The sequence below is a fragment of the Schistocerca cancellata genome, chromosome 7 (genome assembly GCF_023864275.1).
Source record: "Schistocerca cancellata isolate TAMUIC-IGC-003103 chromosome 7, iqSchCanc2.1, whole genome shotgun sequence".
NCBI lineage: Eukaryota > Metazoa > Arthropoda > Insecta > Orthoptera > Acrididae > Schistocerca > Schistocerca cancellata.
In genome coordinates this window covers 280,839,181-280,863,554 of record NC_064632.1, presented here as the reverse complement: position 1 = coordinate 280,863,554, position 24,374 = coordinate 280,839,181, and the positions used below count along the sequence as shown (strand labels likewise).

Below are 24,374 nucleotides of genomic sequence, written 5' to 3'. Positions count from 1 at the left end.
ACTATCCGCCAAACATAGACCGCAAACATACATCCTGTGCCATATCCCCACACACCCCCAATCCTCGCACCGCCTCCAAGAACTAGCTGCAAAGGAGCACGTCCCTTACCACCCATTACCATCCCGGACTGGAACAAATGAATTACATCCTTTGTCAGGGCCTCGATTATCTGTCATTGTGCCCTGAAATGGGGACTTACTACCCAAGGTCTTTCCCAAAAATGATGTGTCATCACCCACCCAACCTCCATATTATCCTAGTTCATCCCTATGCCACTCCCAATCCCTTGCCACAGGGATTATATCCCTGTGGAAGAAACAGGTGCATGACCTGCTCAATCCACCCACCCAGCACTTCCTATTCCAGTGCTGTCACAGGCTGATCCTATCCCATCAGGGGCTGGACCACCTGTAAAAGCAGCCATGTCATATAGCAGCACTGGTGCAATCATGGCACAGCTTTTTATATTGTATGACTACCTACCAGCTGTCCACCAGGGTGAATGGCCACAATCAAAGTGTGACCAAGAGCAAATTGGACAACCCTGTGGGACAACATGGAGCTGAACATAACATACTTGATTTCAGTGGCTGCTTCACAATCTGGACCATCTGGATCCTTCCCTTTGCCACCAGCTTTTCTGAACTGCACAGTTGGGGATTATCCTTACACCACATTCTCTACTCTCAAAAGTACTCCATCCTTCATCAATGGTAGTCTACTGTCCCCACACTCTCCACTCAACAAATTCTTCCCCCTCTGTCCTATTGCCTTGACACCCATTGTGCGATGCTCTCTGCCAACGCACTCTGGTCTTTTCCCTTTCTCTGCTCCTCTCCTTTTCTGCTCTCCATTTTCCTCCCACCTCCCTCACCCACAGCCTTCCAATGCTGCATCTGGCAGCCTCGTACTGCCCCCACCTAGGCCATGCATGCTCAGTCTCTGCTCTGCCAGAGACTAAGTCGACTCCCTCCACCCATACTCTACTGTCCTTCTGTCCTTCCCACTTCCCTGTCCCACTCCAGATTGCTGCTTTCATTAAACACAGCAGTTACACCTGGCTGGAGCAGCCGGGGATTATGGTCATGTGTGCATGAGGTGTGCTTTCTGGTGTATGTTTTATTTCTGGAATGCGTTTTCTTTTCTGAAGAAGAGTTTGGCGGGATGCTCAGTGTTCAACAGTCTTTTTGTTATGCCTGTCTGCAACTCAGTGTGTCATCTTTATGGTGATTAGCAATCTGTCCTTTTCATAATAAAGATCTATATGCATTATATAATCATAAACCCAGAGGAAGTTTTAACTCAGAGCTTTACTAGGCATTGTATTCAGTGTGATTTTTTCTTTTTAGAACGTTGTCAACCACTTGAACTCATACGCATATTCATATTTATTTTTCAAATTTAGTGAACAGATATTATTTACTGCAATGAAAGAGGCAGACAGTGGCAGTGCGGCAGAAAATTGTGCCTTATACAAAGTTTGCCATAATTCCATGTAGAGTTAACTGTACAGTTTTTTTGAAAATAATGTCATAAAATCTATAGTTCATAATGTGATGTATTTCACACTTTGGCATACCTTGGCACATGTCATTGCCAGCTCTGGACCATATTTTGGCATGACATCTTGCTGTTGTCTGTTTTCTTCTTCTGACCTGCCTTCCTTGTATATGTGTAGATGCAATCCAGGGTACCCACTGTTAGGACTCCACCCACTTTGCGTGACCAATCTCCTTCATATGTGAATTCATCTCTTGGCCATCACTAAATTGTGATCAGTGTCGGAGGTAGCTTGTAGATTTTATCCAGGGAGACTTAGAAGCTTAATTTATTAGATCTCTTCCAAGTGGGCCTGAACAGCTTTGTTCAGGTTAATTTTAGAAACTATATTATTGTTTCTTGTAATTATTTTCCAGCAGTGGTAATGGTAAGCCCTAAACTATGATTATCACAAATTATCCATGGGTGACCCAGCCGATACAGAGTATGAACTAGTGACATTTGGTGTATGACGAATAATAACTCTAAGTGCGGTTTGAAGGTAACTGAAGAGGTCCAGGATTATTTTTTATTTTCTGACATTCAGTGTGCAGTCATGTATGTCTTTTTATTCCATTGTTTTATGCAACTGTAAATGAACACTACAACAGTGTGTCACTGTTTGCTGATGGGTTGAAGTAGGGTGTTTCTTGACTGTTCAGGTGTTTTCCTTGAGTTCATCCTGAAGATCTGTTTATGCGTTTGATACAGACTTACATGTGATCCTTAGGAAATTTGAGCTGGTGCATTATATTCCTACTACAAAATACCTTGTGTGCTTTGATTTACAGAAAGCTCTTCAAGCTATATAACCTGTAAAATCAGGGGTGGGAGGTGTTACTCTGCCAGCTACTTGGGCACATGGGAATTTAAACAAGCAAATTAGCAGTTATGTCAGCCAACAAAGACCACTGTTGAGCCACAGAGTCATGTCTTAGAAGAAGAGTGGCTACAAAGATGGAAAATAAGCTGTGAGTGTAAAGCCACATTGTGGAAAGTCCTGATGGTGCAGTAATTACACATCTATATTTCTACATTAGACAGCTTTTGCAAGCAGTGGGACTAAATGATCTTGATTCATTTGTAATGCATGTATTGAGACTGGAGTTGCCCCATTGAACTGTTGCTATTAAATTGGATGTGAGTTGCTTATGTCAGCAATTAACTTGCACTAAGTTTAGGATCATCTATCATAGGTGCATTATTTTGGCCTTAAATATTTAGCTCACGCTGTGCAGTGATGCATTCCAAGATTTCTATCTCATAATTTAATCCATATTATTTTAAATGTATTGCATAAATTGGACTATTTATTCAGTTGCTGCCTCCTATTACTAAGATAGAAAGTACTAGCTTACTATAAGGAATAAAGATTAAGTATTGGTGCTGATAACATTCAGGTTAGATAGGTTTGTTTCTCATCATTTTGTAACATCCAGTTTTTTTAAATGTCTTTTCAGGTTTGAAATTGTGCCAGATAATGATCCAGGAGCCCCTCTTGTTGGCAGCTCTGCAAGTGAATGCCACTCATTGCTATTACGCCGCATCAATATGGCTGTTGGAATTGATGTAGTCAACACCCAGGGCAGGGGCCCTGATTTCTTTGGATTCGCACATCCAACTATTCAGAATCTTATACAAAGTTCACCTGGCACTAGAAAATGTTCGGCATACAGATGGAGCAAATTTGAGGTAATGTGATACAACTGGCACAAAGAATATTTTTGTCCGCCCCCCAGTAGCTGAGTGGTCAGTGTGACAGACTGTCAGTCCTAAGGGCCCGGGATCGATTCCTGGCTGGGTCGGAGATTTTCTCCGCTCAGGGACTGGGTGTTGTGTTGTCCTAATCATCATCATTTCATCCCAATCGACGCGCAGGTCGCCAAAGTGGCGTGAAATCGAAAGACCTGCACCAGGCGAACGGCCTACCTGACAGGAGGCCCTAGCCACACGACATTTCATTTCATTTCACTTAATGAGAAACAGTTGATGGCGTTTATTTTCAGCAGATAAAATTCAAGTAGTGATGACAAACACACATAAAAGTAGAAAGAACTATCCTAGTTTGGTACTATTAGGGATAGACTGGGGAAAGATAGAAAGCGGGAGAAGACCACAGAATACAAGAGGTCCACCTGTTGTGGGGGGGGAAGGGGGGCATTGGAGAGGTCAAAGGTAACACACTGGCAAGCACTACACCACACTCAATCCTGAGATCGTAGGACAGAGGAGAAGTAGAAGGGGGTTGAGAGAAATGAGAATAGTGAAGTTAGCATCCCCTTGTCACCTAAGATCATCCAGAGCTCAAATGCCTCAGTACAATTCTCTGGTAAAGATATAAAATTCTCAAATGTCTCAGTTGAAACCCTTAAATAATATCATCTCACCAAAGCAGGTGTTGACAGATGTGAAAATTACCGAACTATCAGTTTAATAAGTCACAGCTGCAAAATACTAACATGAATTCTTTACAGATGAATGGAAAATCTTGTAGAAGTCGACCTCGGGGAAAGATCAGTTTGGAGTCCGTAGAAATGTTGGAACACGTGAGGCAATACTGACCTTACGACTTATCTTAGAAGAAAGATTAAGGAAAGGCAAACCTACGTTTCTAGCATTTGTAGACTTAGAGAAAGCTTTTGACAATGTTGACTGGAATACTCTCTTTCAAATTCTAAAGGTGGCAGGGGTAAAATACAGGGAGCAAAAGGCTATTTACAATTTGTACAGAAACCAGATGACAGTTATAAGAGTCGAGGGGCATGAAAGGGAAGCAGTGGTTGGCAAGGGAGTGAGACAGGGTTGTAGCATCTCGCTGATGTTATTTAATCTGTATATTGAGCAAGCAGTAAAGGAAACAAAAGAAAAGTTCGGAGTAGGTATTAAAATCCATGGAGAAGAAATAAAAACTTTGAGGTTTGCCGATGACATTGTAATTCTGTCAGACAGTAAAGGACTTGGAAGAGCAGATGAATGGAATGGACAGTGTCTTGAAAGGAGGATATAAGATGAACATCAACAAAAGCAAAACAAGGATCATGGAATGTAGTCGAATTAAGTCGGGTGATGCTGAGAGAATTAGATTAGGAAATGAGACACTTAAAGTAGTAAAGGAGTTTTGCTATTTGGGGAGCAAAATAACTGATGATGGTCGAAGTAGAGAGGATATAAAATGTAGACTGGCAATGGCAAGGAAAGCGTTTCTGAAGAAGAGAAATTTGTTAACATCGAGTATAGATTTAAGTGTCAGGAAGTCATTTCTGAAAGTATTTGTATGGAGTGTAGCCATGTATGGAAGCGAAACATGGACAATAAATAGTTTGGACAAGAAGAGAATAGAAGCTTTCGAAATGTGGTGCTACAGAAGAATGTTGAAGATTAGGTGGGTAGATCACGTAACTAATGAGGAGGTATTGAATAGAATTGGGGAGAAGAGAAGTTTGTGGCACAACTAGAAGAAGGGATCGGTTGGTAGGACATGTCCTGAGGCATCAAGGGATCACAAATTTAGCATTGGAGGGCAGCGTGGAGGGTAAAACTCGTAGAGGGAGACCAAGAGATGAATACACTAAGCAGATTCAGAAGGATGTAGGTTGCAGTAAGTACTGGGAGATGAAGAAGCTTGCACAGGATAGAGTAGGATGGAGAGCTGCATCAAACCAGTCTCAGGACTGAAGACCACAATAACAACAACAACAACAACACCAACACCCACTGTCAACTTCCACTACCATCCTAAACTTTGTAACATCCTTGTCAAATCCTATGACATTCCCATACCTATATCCCTATTCCGAGGTTTCCACCCCTGTTATTGTTCAGCAAACCTGTCCTCTCCTGCTACCACTTACACCCTGAGGAAAAATGCAGGCTATTTTTTCAAAAACGACTTTTAAGAGGGTAAAGAAGGGGATGAAACTTCTTTTTTTTTACAACAGTGAACACAAATCACATTAAAAAATTATTAAATGTTTGCCTAATGTACAAGTTGTATAAAGTATAACTATTTCAATAGCACAATGCATAGACATTCGCTTCTGCATTTGCACTTCCGCGCGCACTGCTTGACAGTGATGCTGCTCGTGCTACTGCATTGTGCATTTGGCAGAGGGGGCCAGGGGGGAGGAACACATCATGAGCTGTACTTAACCCGAACAGGGAGACACGTGAGTGCAGCTATTTCATTCATTTGTCTTCAGACTAAAGACAACAGCAGCAGCAACAGCTGTATCCCTCACTAACGAAGAGGCACAGAATTGAATCAATGGCAAAACTTGACTAAAAGAAGGGATAGGTTATAGAACACACTCAGAGGCATCAATGAATAGTTGATTTGGTCTTGAAAATAAGTGGTAGCAGATAAAAATTGTAGAATGTGATACAATTGCATGGAGAGCTGCATCAAATCAGTTTTTGTATTGAAGGCAACAGTACCAAAGGTGAAATATCAATAAACTGTCAAAGAGATATTTATAGTGTCGGTTTCTGGACGCTATGAATTTTTTGCAAAGTTGACTACAGAATGGAAGACTATTTGGATTTCTGAGTAGGTTGGAGGTGAACAGATGGTGGTGTCATCAATAAGAGAGTTCTCCTGATCAGCTTGAGTCACATTCCAAGTGCTATGTCAGGATTAGTGACCACTGCTACCTGCCAGGATCCAGACTTCTGCTTCCACAATTTGTTGGTGAGAGAGACACTTGGAATATGTATGAGAGAGAGGAGGAGGACTTAACAGCTGTCTCATCTCACAAGGAACCCCTTGAGTTCTGTCTTTATAATGCTCATTTCAAAGTGTTGTGTTAACAGCTATAACAGGAAAAGTATTAGCTGCTAATGACTCACTAAGTGCATCAGGAGTGTGACAGAAAATGACTGTCCAGGGGATGCAGAGATTAATCTTCTGTGGGATGACAGACATTGTTGACATTCAAGAAATGTTCAAAACAAACTGTTAACTTGCACTATGAACAGTGAATGAAAAGTGGTGTGCCATCATGATTACAAAACTTCACACCATCATGATTGAAGGCAAATGCCTTGGGAGCTAAAACTGTGTAAGACATTCTGTTAGGTATCCACTGTTAAAGAATGCATATAGAATCATATTGGTGATGAGAACTGTTGAAATGTGATTGCGTGCAGCCAAATGCAAAACAGTCCGTTGCGGAGCTCATTGTGAACTACCTAGCCCTCAAGTCATAGCTGCAGAGAGTATGATAATATGTTTTATAGGTACGTAAAAAACAAACATCCAGATGCTAAATTTGTCCAGTAGTTCCAGGTGGTACAAATTGCGATGTCACACACTTTACTGGAGGGATAGTTTGTAAAGGAGTATGATTTTTATATGAAGACCAGGAACTGAGCAAAAATAAGTTGTTTTGACCAGCTATTGGCCAAAAGCAGTGCTCATACCATAGTTGTAGTTCTCTTACCCCCATTTTCCCACTCTTGCTTGTTGTGACATAAATATTCCTGCTGCTCTTGCAAGATCACCTATACGAGAAAGAATCACAGGGAGCAGAGCACTTGCAACTTCTTGGAGCACAATAAGTAACTTTATAGCCAGTTTGCCATTCATATTTACAGTTGGCATAATTGTAAATGAATGTGTTGAGGCATTGATGATAGTTTATCTCAATACAAATTTTTCGGTACCTATAATTTCCAGGGTTCTTTTCATATGCTTTTCCTTTACAAATCCCAATTGGTGAAGGTTGAAAAAAAGTTGCTTGGTGAATACGTGGGGCTTCAGTTACTTATAAAGTGCATTACCCCATAATGCAGCATCTTTCAAGGTCATCTACAAAATTACATCACCTTGTTCAACTAAGTCAGGGATGTTGTAGATATTCAAGAATTGTAGTCACTTGTAATACTAACGTCCCTCATGAAACCAGAATGACTGAACTTCCCCATGTGATTATCACTAGTCCTGTAGGAAAGGCGCTGGAGCATCATTCCATAGTAGATAGCCCAATCCTACTGGAGATGTTTATACAACAGGCTTTCCCACACAACCGACATCTGGTAAGTGACTTTTTCTAACTTTATATGGCCAACAGTACCACTTAGAAATGTAATATTTGTGGACAGCTCCAGCAGAGAGCTTGTAGGGATGTTTCCCTGTATTTTCATAGTCCTTTTTGCTGCATCATTTCTTGAGAATCTTCAGATACTAAGTAAAGGAAGTTCTTTCAGTCAGATTTGAGTAGGAGAATGTTGTCCTAAGGAGGCCACTTCACGTTCACTATTTGTGGACCTGTTTAAAAAGCAACTACATTATTGTGAAGTAGTAGTAGTAAAGCCACTTTATAAAAAGGGAGAAAGGGATAATGTAAACAATTTGAGACCTATTTCTATGCCATCAGCGTCTGCTAAAGTTATTGAAAAGGCTGTGTATGTATGGATAATTGATCATTTTACATCAAACAATTTGCTATTAAATGTACAGTTCGGCTTTAGAAGTCTTTTAACAACTGAAAATACTATATTCTCTTTTCTCTGTGAGGTACAGGATGGGTTAAATAAAAGGTTTCAAATGCTAGGCATATTTTTTGATTTGACTAAGACATTTGATTGTGTTTATCACAAAATATTGCTCCAGAAGTTGGACCATTATGGAATATGGGTAGTAACTCACAATTGGTTCACCTCTTACTTTAGCAACAGACAGCAGGTCACTATTCACAGTGTTGAGTATGGCTGTAATGTGGGGTCTGTATGGGATACAGTCAAGTGTGGGGTGCCCCAGGGATCAGTGTTGGGGACACTCCTGTTCCTTATTTATATAAATGATGTGCCCTCTAGTATTACGGACAACTCTAAAATATTTCTGTTTGCTGATGACACTAACTTGGTAGTAAAGGGTGTTGTGTGCAATGTTGGCTCAGTTTCAAATAGTTCAGTTCATGACATAACTTCATGGCTTGTAGAGAATAAACTAACACTAAATCACAGTAAGACTCAGTTTTTACAGTTTCTAACACACAATTCAACAAAAACTGACATTTTAATTTCACGGAGTGGGCATATGATTAGTGAAACTAAACAGTTCAAATTTCTAGGTGTTCAGATAGATAGTAAACTGTCATGGAAAACCCACATTCAGGATCTTATTCAAAGGCTTAATGCTGCCATTTTTACTATTTGATCGGTATCTGAAGTGAGTGGTTGTTTGACACAAAAATTAGTCTACTTTGCTTATTTTCATTCACTTATGTTGTATGGTATTATATTTTGGGGTAACTCTTCCCATTCTAAAAGGATATTTTTGGCTCGGAAATGGGTGTTTCAGGCAGTAAGTGGTGTAAGTTCACAAACCTCTTGTCAGTCACTGTTCACGAGTCTGGGTATTTTGACATTGGCCTCTCAATGTATATATTCCTTACTGTCATTTCTTATTAACAATATTAGCTTATTACCAAAAATCATCAGCTTTCACTCAGTTAGTACTCGGCGGAAATCAAACCTAAATTTGGATCAGACTTTCTTAACTCTTGTGCAGAAAGGTGTGCAGTATACTGCTGCATCCATTTTCAACTACCTAGCACTAGAATTCTTTCATTGACATTTTCTAGTGTCATCACATTGGCCATTATTTTATTATGAACCGTAAATCCTGTCCCAAATAAGTGGTGACCATGCTTGTTTTCGCTGTATATGATCATGTAGTTTTTTGCTCTGTGCATACCTTGTCCAGGCCATCTTATCTCCTGCAGAGCTATAATATCCATCTTGTATTCTTTTAGTTATTCATCAAGTATCTTTGTCTCTCCTGCAGCATACAGTGTTTATAAGTTCCATTTACTTATTCGTAGTCCTTTATTCATAAGCTTGGGTCATTTTCCATTAGATCCATTCCAATCCGAGGCTGAGTGTGGGTGTATAGGAATTCGTCAGTTTTTTTACAATATTGGATGGTTAGGCCAACGATTAACCCTCCCACTTTATCCAGGCTTGGGACCAGCTGGAATGCTAGTTTTCTTCCAGAATCAAAGGCAAGTATAGAAATATCTCATTAGTAAGTGTCCATACCCCAACTGAGGACAAGGAGGAAGACATAAAAGACGAGTCCTATGACACTTTAGACCAGATGTACTCCAGATGACAACAGTACAACATCAAAATTGTCCTGGGAGACTTAAATGCCAAAATAGGACAAGAACAACAATTGTTTTGATGGAGAAAAAACATACAAAGGCAATAACAGATGTTAGGACAGGGGGGGGGGGGGCTGAGATAGGATCAGACCATTCTCTTGTGCTAATAAAGATGAAACAATCCAAAACCACCAAGTAAGAGCAAGAGTGGTTAAAGAACCCAAAAAGTAGATGTGAGTAGGCTAAAAGAGTTGTGGAGGTGAATAAACAGTTTAAGATTAAGCTTAAAAATAGATTCGCTGAATTAGAGAATGACAACAAGAGAAAATAAGGTGAAGAGATCAACACAAAATGGAAGAAGATGACAACAGTTATGAGGGAGACAGCACATTAACTACTAGGAGAGGATAATAATAATAGCAATATAAAGTGCAAGTCATGGTTCAATGAAACATGTAGAAAAGCAGTACAGGACAGGAAGAAAGCCAGACAAGCAGTGATGAACAACAACAACAACAACAGCCATGAAAACCAAACAACATACAGGAAAGCTGTGAGAGAAATGAAGAGTATAATAAGATGAGAGAAAAGTGCATTCATATATAAACAGACAGAGGAGAACTATAACCAGAACAAAAGTAAACAGTTTTACAGGACAATGAATGGCTATAGAAAAGAGTACAGAGCTGAGGCCGTGATAATGAAGGACAAGAATGGAAAATTGATCACTATGAATGAAGGAAATTTAGAAAACTGGAGGAAGTACTTCAAAGAACTGCTGAACAACCCAGTAGATACCTACAACAATGAAAACAAGGCAGAATACAATCAAAACGTACAACCAACAACCATTAGTTGAAGAATCAACTCTGATGGCAGTGAAGGAGGCAATAAGAAGACAAAAAAAAAAAAAAAATGGAAAGACTCCTGGAATAGACATGATATCAGCAGAGCTCATCAAAGAAGGGGGAGAGAAGATACATGAATGGTTAACCAAACTGACAAAAGAGGTATGGAGAACAGAAATAATGCTGGAGGAATGGAAAACTGCTGCTGTATATCCCATATACAAGAAAGGAGACAAAATGCTGGCACAGAACTACAGAGGGATATCTCTCCTATGCACATGCTGTAATGTAATATCAAGAATTATACTGAACAGGCTCAACCCACTCATCGAGAAGATATTAGACACAGCACAAGCAGGTTTCAGAAAAGGTAAGTCAACAATTGACCAAATATTCAAACTAAGACAAATATTAGATAAGAACTGGGAGCACACTCATGATACCTTTTGCCTGTTTATAGATTTCAACAAAGCATATGACAGCATAGTAAGAGAAGAAATGTGGAGGATAATGCCAGAGTATGGGTTACCGGACAAGCTGATAAAGATAACTAAAATGCTTGTGATGGAATCAAAGTGTAGAGTGAAAGTACAGGGGGAGTTCTCAAAAGCATTTGAAGTAAAAACAGAAGTGAGACAAGGAGATCATATATAACCAACCCTGTTAAGATTATATTCGATTCAGTTTTCATTGCTTAGACCCAAAAAATGAGATGATTCTATGGGTGTGGAACATGTCTGAAAGTATAACATAAAAACATAAAATATTTGAATATAATTCTTACTACCCTAATCATTTGTCAGGAGATTGTCATAATAGGTGAATACAAAGCGGGAAAATGGAACAGATAATATTTACAGAATTAACTTGCTGTCAGAATGAAACACTGTTATGCACTATTAATAAATTTATCATACACAAAATACCTTTTGGATGTTGGGACCAAGTGCTGTCAAAAATGAAATCTAACAGATATTTTTACTTAAGCTGGCTTAACAGTCTCTGTTAAGATATTCATCTATGGAGTAGAAGGAGTTGCCTATCAAAAAATCTTTCAAACTCTGTTTAAACCGTGCTTTACCTGAAACCAAGTTTTTAATGGTTGCTGGCAATTTATTGAAAATATGTGTTCCTGAACATTGGACCCCTTTTTGGACCAAGATAAGTCATTTTAGGTCTTTATGTAGATTGTTTTTATTCCTAGTATTGATACTATGTGTTGAGCTATTGGTTGGAAATAGAGATGTTTTACTTGCAACAAATTTCATTAAGGAACAAATATACTGCAAATCAGTGGTTATAATACAAAGTTCCTTGAACAAGTTTCTACATGATTTTCTTGAATTTACATCGCAAATGATTCTTATCACAAGCTTTTGCACCCTAAAAACGTTTGCTCTGTTTGATGAGTTGCCCCAGAATATGATCCCATATGATATAATAGAATGAAAGTAAGCAAAATATTCACGTTTTTTTATATTTATATCTCCCACTTCTGACATCATTCTCATGGCAAATACAGACTTGTTTAGGTGCTTAAGCAATTCTGTGGTATGCCCTTCCCAACTGAATTTATTATTGAGTTGTAATCCCAGAAATTTAACACTGTCAGCCTCTTCAATCTGCATGTCTTCATATGTTATACACACGCTGGAAGGAACTCTCTTACATGTTCTGAACTGCATATAATGGGTCTTCTCAAAGTTTAATGACAGTGAATTAGCTTTAAACCACTTATTAATCTCAGCGAAAATTTGATTAGCAGCTATTTTTAAATCTGTACTTGACTTGCTACTTATTGTAATGTTTGTATCATCTGCAAACAAAACAAACTTAGCATCTGGCAATGTAACAGGTGAGAGGTCATTAATGCACACAAGAAAAAGCAATGGACCCAAGATGGAATCTTGAGGAACACCACATGTAATTAATTCCCAGTCAGATGAAGACTGACTGCTTACTGCACAGGTATTTCGCAGCAACACCCTTTGTTTCCTGTTAGATAGATAAGACTCAAACCATTTTGCAACATTGCCAGTGACACCATAATATTCTAATTTACTTAAGAGAATGCTGTGGTTCACACAGTCAAAGGCTTTTGACAGGTCACAGAAAATGCCAGTAGCCTCTAATTTATTATCTGATGAATTAAGTACTTTCCCTCTGTAAATGTAAACAGCTTTCTCAATATCAGAACCCTTAAGAAATCCAAACTGTGACATGGCCAATAAATTATTTGAAGTCAGATGCTTAAGGAGACAATTGAACACAACCTTTGCAAATATTTTTGAGAAAGCCGGCAAAAGTGAAATTGATTGATAGTTTGATGGTATCTCTTTATCCCCCTTCTTGTAAAGAGGCTTAACTTCAGCATATTTTAGCCAGTCTGGAAATTGTTCCACTGATAAGAGATTGATTATACAAATAACTTAAGATAGAACTCAATTCGCATGAGCACTCTTTGATTAACTTAGATTTTAAGGATTTTATGACACATGTTACTTCTTTGGGAGACTTGAGTGTCATTTCCATTTTACTGAAGTTATTTTTAAAGACTGGTCTCAGATACCATTGCACTGTTCACCGAACCTGATAACCCCAAGCTGTCAGTAACAGAAATGAAATACTTGTTTAAGAGGTTTGCAACACTACATGTACTTGTTACCAAAGTCTCATTTATTTTTAGAGCTATCTGTTCCTCCTCCTTTTTGGCCCCACCTGTCTCTGTGTGCACTATATCCCATACAGTTTTTATTTTGTTGCCTGATGTGCTTATCTTTTTCTCATAATAAAGGTGCTTCGATTTCTGTATTACTTGCTTCAATATTTTGCTGCATTCTTTGTAATACAGTACAATTGTAACACCAGAGTTTTTCCTAGATAGTAGATACAGTCTCCTTTTTGTCCCTCATGATATATTTATTCCTTGTATAATGCACGGTTTATTTTTTGACTTCTGTGTGATTTGAATTATCTTTAGGGGAAAACAGTTTTCAAAAGTGGAAGTAACTCTATTAATGAACACTTTGTATTTTCCATTTGAGTCAGAAATATTGTAAACATTTATCCAGTTCATGTTTTTGAGCAATTTCCTGAATTTCTCAGTTTTTGATTTATTACCCTCCCTTACTCAATTTAATAATTTTTTATCCTGACAAGTTTCAACACTTAACACAAGATGCTGCTTGTCATGACCAGATAGCCGATTTACTATTGGTTTTGTGATATTACTTTTTTCCCTAGATTTGTCTACAAAGATATTATCAATAGCAGGCTCAGAGCATTTCCATATCCTAGTAGCAAAGTTCACAGTAGGAACTAAATTGAATGATAGTGTTACTGACTGCAATAATTGTTCACTGACAACTTTTCAATAAACCCACATTAAAATCACCAGCAACCACTATTTCCTTGTTTTTTACCATGAGATGGGACAGCAGAGCTTCCAGATTTTTTATGAAGAGGTTAAAATTTTCTGAAGGTGATCTGTCTATACCTACTATTGTAAAGGATTTATTGTGAAATACTACTTCTGTGCACAAGCTTCTAAGTGCTTCTCTGAGCAAAATTTATTAATATCAATATTCTTGAAATCAAAACAGCTTCTGACGAGTAAGGCCACTCCTCCTTTCTCCATATTTTCTCTACAGAAGTAAGAAGCTAACTTGAATTCTGTAACATTTGACATATCTGTACCAGTGGTCATATGATGCTCAGAGAGGCAGATTATATCAACAGGTTTGCTCAATTCTAATTCTTCAACACAAATAAGCAACTCATTAAGCTAATCCCTTAGTACTGGGATATTCTAATGCAATAACGATTACTGACTTTGTGCACTGGCTGAATTACAACTGGATGAATCTAATTTTCCTACCAATTTTTGAGTATCTCTGGTTTCAATCAGAGGCTGTCTGCATGAATTGTGTACATTAGAATTTGCTTTCTAGCTGCCTGTTTTATCAATGTGAATGTCATTTTCAGCCTTTCTCAGAACATCTTTTGTTTCTGCCCTCTGTCACTGGTACCTTACCACTTGTGACAATGCCCCGTCTGAAGTTATTTGCTATTAGCACTTGGTTAGCACATCCAGTGGATTTGAAGGCAAGTGCCTTGAGAGCATATAATATCTTGCAGTACTTCAGTTACAAACATTCAGAATCAGGCAGCACATGTCTTGATTATGGGTACTAGGTGTACGGATCGACGTACGGATCGACAAGGCCTGTATGCCTGATGTTGGTGTCTTGGGAAATGAATTGGGTAAGCTATATCAAAAATACCATGTTGTACCATTGTTCAAAGTCCACATTGTACTGTAGGTCCTCCTGTTGTGGATGAGTAAATGAATTCACAGGTTGGAAGAGGCCAGTGGCATACCATCTCCCAAAGGACCAAGCCTAGTAAGCCATTATAGTGTTCAAACCAGCCAATTGTTTGAGGACGGCTTTACTTCTTCAGATGGCTGTATATACAGTCCTAGATACAGCCTCTGTGCTGAAGCTGATGAGTTGCTGACAGATGTTTGGTGGTATCTCCATATGGTGTGACAGGCACATAAACTTTCCTGTAGTCCACAGTTAACCAGTGTTTGAGAGGATATCCCAGATTTAATTTACAGAGTAGGTAAACACATAAAAACAGTGTCATATGTTAAGTTATACTCATCTGTTTAATTATGGGGACAGCCTTGGTGTTCGCATGATTTGCCCCAATTGTCTCCTTAAAATCTGCTTGTAGAAAATATTCACTGCATATGACACAGGTACACACAGTCCTGTGGACACTGGACTCTAAGAAACACTCATCTATTCTGACACCTTGAGAGCAATCCAGATCTGTTGAATGTATATGTAAAGCAAAGAAACTACTTCAGACCTGCGCGTCACCTACCTTCACGTACAGCATGAGGTAATATTCCACTTGATAGCAAAGTATGTGGGAAGTTAGGACACAAAGCAGCTGATATAGCTGTAAGCAAAGTCTGCTGCTCATGACCTGTTGTGGCATAATGTAATGTCCTCCCACATCCAGTAAGAGAGGACAGAAAATTGACTTTCTTCTTCTGTAGTTGGATAAAGCATCTGTGCAAACTTAAAATCTCCCACCCCCCACCCACCCACCCAAAAAGAAAGATGCACAGTACAAAATTGTTGAGGCTTTCGTACAAAATTGTTGAGGCTTTCGTAGTCACTTGTCGAGGTATTGCCTGTTGGCTTTGGCTCGGGATCTTTGGTCGACAGTTGTCGAATGATTTTTCTGAGATTTTGCCATCGTGGAGCACGGGTGGCTAGCATTGTCAAAGATACACCCTCCATTGCTGGTGGTGGGCTCAAGCTGAGCCTGCAGCTGGAGGTTTTGTATGTCTGATGTGCCAATGTCTGAGGGCCTTTCCCTGGTCGTTAACACTTTGTTTCTCCCCTTATTACCTATGTGGTAATTTGCTGTAACATGGGAATCCAGGATCAAATATCTTGAGGCATTCCTCTTTCTTGTTGAAACAGTTATCACACTCATGAATTTCAGTGGCTTCTCTGGATGAACAGGCACAGTAGTTCGCAACAGTGAGAACCTGCATGTCGGCAAGGTCAATTTATCAGTCAGTTGGTCTCACAGCACTTGCCCCACTGTAGCGATTTTGCTACATGTCCCAGCCTGCAATGCCATCATTGTTCTGTGGCCCTGGTATTGACGGATCATGTGGTCATTACAACATAGACTTCCTGACATATGCCCACTATGCAGCATAACCTGAAATTTCAAGTGGATTCCTTTTGCCCTTTGCTGATCTGAGACATTCTCTGGTCATTTTGATCAGTTTGTTATAGACTGTGTCCCATGTTTGCACAATATACAGCCGATTCTATCCCTCACCGTGTGGCAAGAAAGCTGTACTCGACATCTCTGGATCTGATGTTTCCCTTCATCTTGTGTCAAAGATGTATTTATCGTATGCACATTGCAGGCATTTTAACTGTACTTCTATTCTTACTTGAGCAATGATTCAAAAGTCTGTGTAGTTATTGATCCGTGTGTGTTGGTTTTTAATATGTGCTGTGGCCAAGATTCTCACCATTCCTTGTAAACAGCATATCTAGAAATGGTAACTGTTGGTCCTTGTCTAGCTCCATACTACATTTAACATTGGCTTGGAGACTGTTCAGATATGTACATACTAGATCTGACAATATGCCATAAATTAATTGCCCCTCTGACACATTGGACCACATGGAATATAAAATGGTTAGTCAAGGCATGTTCTCTTTCTGACAGATGTGCAGAGGAACAAGTGACATACAGAAGCCCTACCACCTCAGCTGTATGGGTTACCAAAATACCCACAAAGATGGTACACCATTAAACTGTCAGCAGTGCTCCTCCATGCTCACCAATCTTAAACTGATAAAACACTTGGCCCCTTTGTGTCATCTGCCGTATGCGGAAATGACTGGTACACACATATAGGACTGAGGCAAGAAGAGACCACATTAAACAATGTCTGCAATTGCAACCATATTTAACAGGACTATGAGGCACGAAATCTCACACTCCACAGTGGCATGACAGCTGGTGTGGGGTGGGGAGTGGTGACCACAACCAGTATGTTGTGTTCCATTGACACCCACACTGTTTTTGATGGTGCCCAGGGCATAGAGACTGGACCAGTGAGGTGTGGGCTTGTGCACTCTTCTCAAATGCGAGAAGATTCAGTAGGAGTAGTGATTCTAGACATACTCCACATGGCAAGAGTTGGGAACACACAGTGCAACCTATAACAGTTTTTAATATGATCATTTTTGTTGTCCCGCTGTTGTTGTGTATATTGCATGGGTGTAATGAACTCCAAATTTTTGAATACATGTACTCATTGGTCAGCATGTCATGTTAACCTGCTTTATTTCTTTGTTGCTGGTCCTTGGTGTTGACATACTGCATTGTGATGCTGGCTGAAAAATGGGAGGTGGAAGTTAAACACTGACTACTTTAAATGATGTAGCTGACAGGTGCACATTTGTGTTTCACAGTTCTTTACTTTCACTGTTCACAACCCCCCAATAATACACAGTTATATGACCAGTGCACTATTGTTTAACTTTTAATAAGGCTCATTAATAGTTTGCAGGCAAACATCAATATACCGCTACAATAGTTTACTTTTGAACATCTACAAGCAGTAAAAACCTAACCACACATTTCACAGTCTTTCAAATAAATTGAACAGACACTGTCATTGCTTTAACACAAGGCCTATTGGTATAACACTTATTTCACAGTTAAGTTGATGCATTGTTGTTGTTCTAACCAACACAGGTTTCTTGTCTGAAACTCGGCAGTGGACTGACTGTCTCGGGACCAGAAATCAAGCCCTTCTATATCCTCACTGAAACTATACATTGTTCGATGTTTAATTTACAGAAATTACAATTGAAACTTAACTCATTCAATTAACTGCATATACAGAAAAATTCCGTCTTTTTGACAGTTTCTACTACTACAAGGGTTAAGCTGTATTATTTGTTTAAATCATGAAATTAACAAATATAGTTACACAAACAATACTTTTGACAAAACTGGAAATTACTTTGGAATTATTAAAGAGCTGGCTTTTCTAACATGTTTTTGAATAGAACCAAATAGATCCTTTAAAATTACTATTAGTTGTTCTCCCAAAAGGCTCTAGTTATTATACAGGGTATTACAAAAAGGTACGGCCAGACTTTCAGGAAATATTCCTCACACACAAATAAAGAAAAGATGTTATGTGGACATGTGTCCGGAAACACTTAATTTCCATGTTCAAGCTCATTTTAGTTTCGTCAGTATGTACTGTACTTCCTCGATTCACCACCAGTTGGCCCAATTGGAGGAAGGTAATGTTGACTTCGGTGCTTGCGTTGACATGCGACTCATTGGTCTACAGTACTAGCATGAAGCACATCAGTACGTAGCATCAACAGGTTAGTGTTCGTCATGAACGTGGTTTTGCAGTCAGTGCAATGTTTACAAATGCGGCATTGGCAGATGCCCATTTGATGTATGGATTAGCACGGGGTAATAGCTGTGGCACGGTACGTTTGTATCGAGACAGATTTCCAGAATGAAGGTGTCCCGACAGGAAGATGTTCGAAGCAATTGATCGGCGTCTTAAGGAGCACGGAACATTCCAGCCTATGACTCGCGACTGGGGAAGACCTAGAACGACGAGGACACCTGCAATGGACGAGGCAATACTTCGTGCAGTTGACGATAACCCTAATGTCAGCGTCAGAGAACCCTAATGTCAGCGTCAGAGAAGTTGCTGCTGTACAAGGTAACATTGAACACGTCACTGTATGGAGAGTGCTATGGGAGAACCAGTTGTTTCCATACCATGTACAGCGTGTGCAGGCACTATCAGCAGCTGATTGGCCTCCACAGGTACACTTCTACGAATGGTTCATCCAACAATGTGTCAATCCTCATTTCAGTGCAAATGTTCTCTTTACGAATGAGGCTTCATTCCAGGGTGATCAAATTGTAAATTTTCACAATCAACATGCAACGGAGGGTGGATGCATGTATCCTCGCTAACAGAGGACATTTTGAACATTTCCTGTAACAAAGTGTTTGAAGTCATGCTGGTACGTTCTGTTGCTGTGTGTTTCCGTTCCATGATTAATGTGATTTGAAGAGAAGTAATAAAATTAGCTCTAATATGGAAAGTAAGCGTTTCCGGACAAATGTCCACATAACATATTTTCTTTCTTTGTGTGTGAGGAATGTTTCCTGAAAGTTTGGCCGTACCTTTTTGTAACACCCTGTAGAATTTATATTTGTTTATAAGTCAGCAATAGAATTTAAGTTACAAAACAATTACTGATTTCACCCTATAACAAAAGATTCTAATTTGGAATAGTCGAAACAAACTAGAAAATCAATTACATACATAAAACTAAGCACAAAATTAGATCTGGTGTTGTATTCTTTAAAACTGAGAGCCAGCCTTTCTCTTTTATGAAAATGCAGGTAATACTCATGTATGTAATTATGTATGTAATTAGACAGGCATGAAGAAATGAATTTTAAGGAGGCAGATGGCAAAACAAGAGGGGAAGTAAAAAATATCCCAGCTTGCTTTGTCACAAGCATTGTTGTGACACTGTACACCTCCCCAACATGTTTCTTTTCAGGGGTGCATTTGGCCCTGACTTCATTTTTGTGGATGACAATGCATGGCCACATTAAACAGAGTAGCTGCAGGAGCTCTTGGAATGAGAAGATATTTGATGAATGGACTGCCCTACCCACTCCTTGAAATCACATCCCATCGAGCACCTGTGGGATGCATATGTGAGAAGTATTGCAGCATGTCCACATGCAGCAGTGAGTGCCCAGCAGTTGTCATTTGCACTGATGGAGGAATGAAATGGCCTACCACAATAACTCCTTGCCAGCCTTGTGGCCAGCATGGGACCATATTGCAGAGCATGCATTGCCGTCCATGGTGATCACACATGCTATTGAGAACCGTGTCCTGTCTTTTGTAATGTCCTATGGATAAACATAAATCACGGTGTCATTTCTGTTTGTCTTACTGCGTATTTCTTTCAGTTGCTTTCTGTACTGAGCTGTAGCGTTTCTTTTTATGTATGGTCCAAATTTCATTGAGCTATGTTATGTGGCAGTGACACACCATGTCAGAGTTACTTTTGCCCTTAAGTTTTGCATACCAGTGTGTTTAAATTACAAGTCAGAATGTTCATTCTGAGAGTTAAAAAACATAATTTCACATAAAATAAATTGTAAATTGGTAAAAGTGGAAGCAGTGTGAAAAGGAGATTACATTAGCTATTAATAATTGTGCAAATTTCATTATGTTTAAGAACAGCTAACAATCAAGTAGTGCACGTAAGCTACCCCACTGATTAAATTGTAAACACTTCGAAAGCCATGGAACCCAGCAGAAATCTAAGGATGTCATTGGAAAGCTTGTAACATTCTGGCCCATATTGATATGTCACATGCATGCTGGCTCTAGGAGAAACATGTATTTGAGAATTTGTGCAATGACACATCGAGTTTATAATAGCACAGCTGCCATCTTCGCACACGGCAGTTCGTGTTGAGACTTTTATGTGGTCAAATCTATTTTACCTTGAGTGGCAAGCTGGTCACAACTTGCAAGTGATGGAAATTTTTCAGAAGACTTGTTTTCTGTGCATCGGCACTGAGAACTTATAAATTTTCCGGGCAACTGTTCCGTGGGCTTGTATTATTTTCTGCTGGAGACATATGATACTTATAAGAGTTTTGGTAGTCAGCTAGTTAGCTGAAGAACTTTAAAATTTGAGTGCAAGACCTGGACTTGTATAATTTTCATTTGTTATCCACAAATACTTGGTATTCAACAGTAACATGGTGTTCTGCACTTAGCAGTTTTTCACAAGGAACTTGATCTGTCATTGTGCTAGTTCACCCAGGTGTGTTATCATCCCCTAGATGTCAACATAGCCAATGAACATTAAAAATTGGTCATACATCTGCTAAGCCCATGACATGCCAGGACTTTCGATAGTAATCAGAAATGGCAACTACATTGTGGAGCTCCATTTTCCCCTCAAGACATACTAGGGTTGACTGAAAAGTAATGCCTCTACCTTCGTAACTCTTCAACAGTTGGCGGCAGGTACTGGCTTGTTCCATAGCCTCTTTTCTACAGCTCCAGTTGGTGGGGAACCTTAGCATTGAATGGTTGTGTTGTTACAGTGTAAAGTATGGAACTCTCCACAGACGGTCGATCAATGTGATTTAAGCAAAGTGCAGTCATTGAATTCTTGACAGCAGAAGGTGTCGCCCCAAAGGAGATTCATCAGAGAATGAAAGCAGTTTATGATGATTGTGTTGATGCGAGTGCTGTTTCGTCTTCATTCCCGTAACGTGAGAGCAGTTCCTGGTAAATTTCTAGTCTGTGCGCTTTCATTTCAGGAGTCAGCATGTACAGATCTTCCGATAGCCAAGCAAAGCAATAATGTGACCCCACACAGTCTTGTGAAATGCCAATTGTGTTTGCAGTTTCTCTCTGAGTGATACGACAATCGTCCTGAATCAATCTGTCGACATTTTCCTTGTGAAACTCGGTGGTTGCTGTCACAGGACGTCCAACTCTTTGTTTGTCACGCAGGTCAGATGTTCCCACCTCAACATCTTTAAACTTACCCAACGATGCACAGTACTCACATCTACACAATCACCATAAACTGCTTTCATTCTCTGCTGAATCTCCTTTGGGGTGACACCTTCTGCTGTCAAGAATAATTCAATGACTGCATGTTGCTTAAATCGCATTGACTGACCATCTGTGCAGGGTTCCATACTTAACACTATAACAACACAACCAATCAATGCTAAGGTTTCCCGCCAACTGGAGCTGTAGAGAAGAGGCTGCTACTTTATGTCGATGGTCGATTTCTATGGTCAGCTGCGAGGCATCACCGTGGTAGTCTGTTTGTTCCAGTGGTTACCAAATTCTTCATGAAGAATTTCAAAAGACAGGCACAGGACATGGAACCTTATAAGCCTACAGTGGGATAGTGACACCTTTGTCTTGTGGAGCCATTATCAGGAATAGCTCAGTAACTTCCTAGGACATCTGAACAGTCTTCATGCCAACATTAAATGTACTGTGGGGTTAGAAAAGAATCTATAGGTACCATTTCTAAATTTGCTATTTATGAGAAATGGTGAGTACCTGGGCCACTGTATGCATCAAAAACAACACGCACAGACAGATACATGCACAAATTTGCAAATCATCAATATCAATCAAGTCAGAACAGTAGCACGACAAAAATACTCTTACAGTTCTAGCTTTCGGCCGTTTAAGGCCTTCGTTAACAATAGACACACTGGCAGAGTGGTTTCAGTTGCCTGAGACTGCAGTCGTGTGTGTGTGTGTGTGTGTGTGTGTGTGTGTGTGTGTATTGTTGACAAAGGCCTTAATGATCAAAAACTATAATTGTGCGAGTCTTTTTGTTGTGTCTATCTGCGACTCAGCATTTCCGCTAAATGGTGAGTAGCAATTTTCCTTCTCATAGTATTGTTACATTCCATCCTGGATTTTCCATTGTATATGTTAATTTTCTTAATTACAAGCACTTATTTGTTACTACATGTTTGCTTCATTTCTCTTTTTTTTCTTTTAAATTTCCATCTTGGTTCAACAGGTATTTTTTCTTTTCAAATGTTGTCTTCTGATGACTAAATGAAATGGTCAAAATGTCTAACATTAGCTCCAACCCAAGCTTCTAAATGTCACATCATACATTGTCTTACTTGCACCTGTATTCCAGGTATCTACTGAAGTCTGATGAAGAATTTCAACATTTGCAATAGGTCTTGAGTACACTACGTGTTTAAAAGCCTCCGAAAATACAAATACAAATGGGTTGAGATCAGGAGATCAAGAACCCCAAATGTCGCTGCTCCATGACTTATCCATTTATTTGGGAAATACTGATATAAAATTGTTCTTGCTTGCAAAGAAACATGAGGTGGTGCCCTATCACGTGTGAACCACATGTTCTGACATTAAGTGTAGTGGAATATGTTCCAGCAAAACATTTAAATGTTCCATTACAAATTTATTATATGATGCTTCAGTCAGTATTTCATGGAAAGGAAATGAAAGGTCCGATTAAAGTGTCTCAAATTATGCCAGCCCATACATTAATGCTAAACCATTGTCGATGGTTCGTTTCCAAACTGCAAAAGGATTCTCATCCACACATACATGAGAGTAGTGAAAATTCTGCACTCCATTCTGCTTCATCAGTGAATAATGTGGTAGATGGGAAATGTTGGCCCAGAGTACACATCCCCAGGAATCAAGTACAAAAAGCTTTTCTGGATTGAAAATCTGTTTCAATAAAACGCTGCACTGTCTGGAAGTTGTACAAATAAACGAGTGCTCTCGTTAAACTTTCCACACTGTCACATGACTCACATTCCCAGTTTCTGCTCTCTCTCTCCCTCCCCCCCCCCCCCCCCCCCTCTCTCTCTCTCTCTCTCTCTCTCTCTCTGTGCTACTGACATTATTGTCCTCAATATAATGAAGTATCAAAATCAGGTGATCTAACACTATTTGGTCTCTCGTAATGAAATGAGCTTTTCTCAAAGGAACCTTTTCCATAAGATGTTCATGTATTCCTCGAATCATCTTATTGTTTCAGTGGAATGAAAAATCGCTGTACGTGTTCATTGCACATTTTTGACATCTTTGGAAATGCTATTTTTGACTTTGTTATGATGATTTAAAAATGGGTCTCGGCCTGACACTAGTCATCGAATGAATAAAAAATAAAAATTTACGACTTGGACTGGCTTCCCGTTCTACTGATTAACAGAAGTTGCTGACCCAAGCTACTCCAGTACACTAGAAGTTTGTCTTATTGTTTGGTAAATGTCTGCTATGAAATCTTTCAGCATACAAACGTCTGACTTCAGACATATTGTAATTTCCAAATTCATACATCTGATGCATGTCCGTCATGGGCCGTTCAGAATATTTTAGACGTGACTGGAAGTCAGACACAACATTCACTCACCAGCTGAGGTTACTAATGCACACTTGTTTGGTGGCACCCCTCTCTGAAGTAGACAGTTTGATTCCTAGTGGGCAAGAGTGTTCAGTACCCACGAAACACTAGTCCAGTAAGAACTGTAGAGTAAGCTTCCACTACTGATCATGTTCTCAATACTAAAAGGGTTTGTTCACTTACTAATAACGTGGCATCTAAGATAACATAAGAAGGCTTTGACTTTAACACTTTCCAAAACAAACAACATCTGAAAAGAAGAAATACTTGTAATACCAAGCCGTAAATTTGGAAACAAAAGACAAAT

At 39.4% G+C, this 24,374-nt stretch overlaps 1 protein-coding gene across 1 annotated transcript in view; it reads left to right on the top strand.

The window, feature by feature from the left end:
* The window catches only part of LOC126092025 (transforming growth factor beta regulator 1-like), a 69,408-nt gene that overhangs the window by 40,801 nt on the left and 4,233 nt on the right, over nucleotides 1-24,374 (top strand). Inside the window, exon 6 of the mRNA XM_049907419.1 lies at nucleotides 3,001-3,232. Coding sequence (XP_049763376.1) covers nucleotides 3,001-3,232 — 232 coding nt within the window. The remainder of the gene's footprint in view (nucleotides 1-3,000; nucleotides 3,233-24,374) is intronic.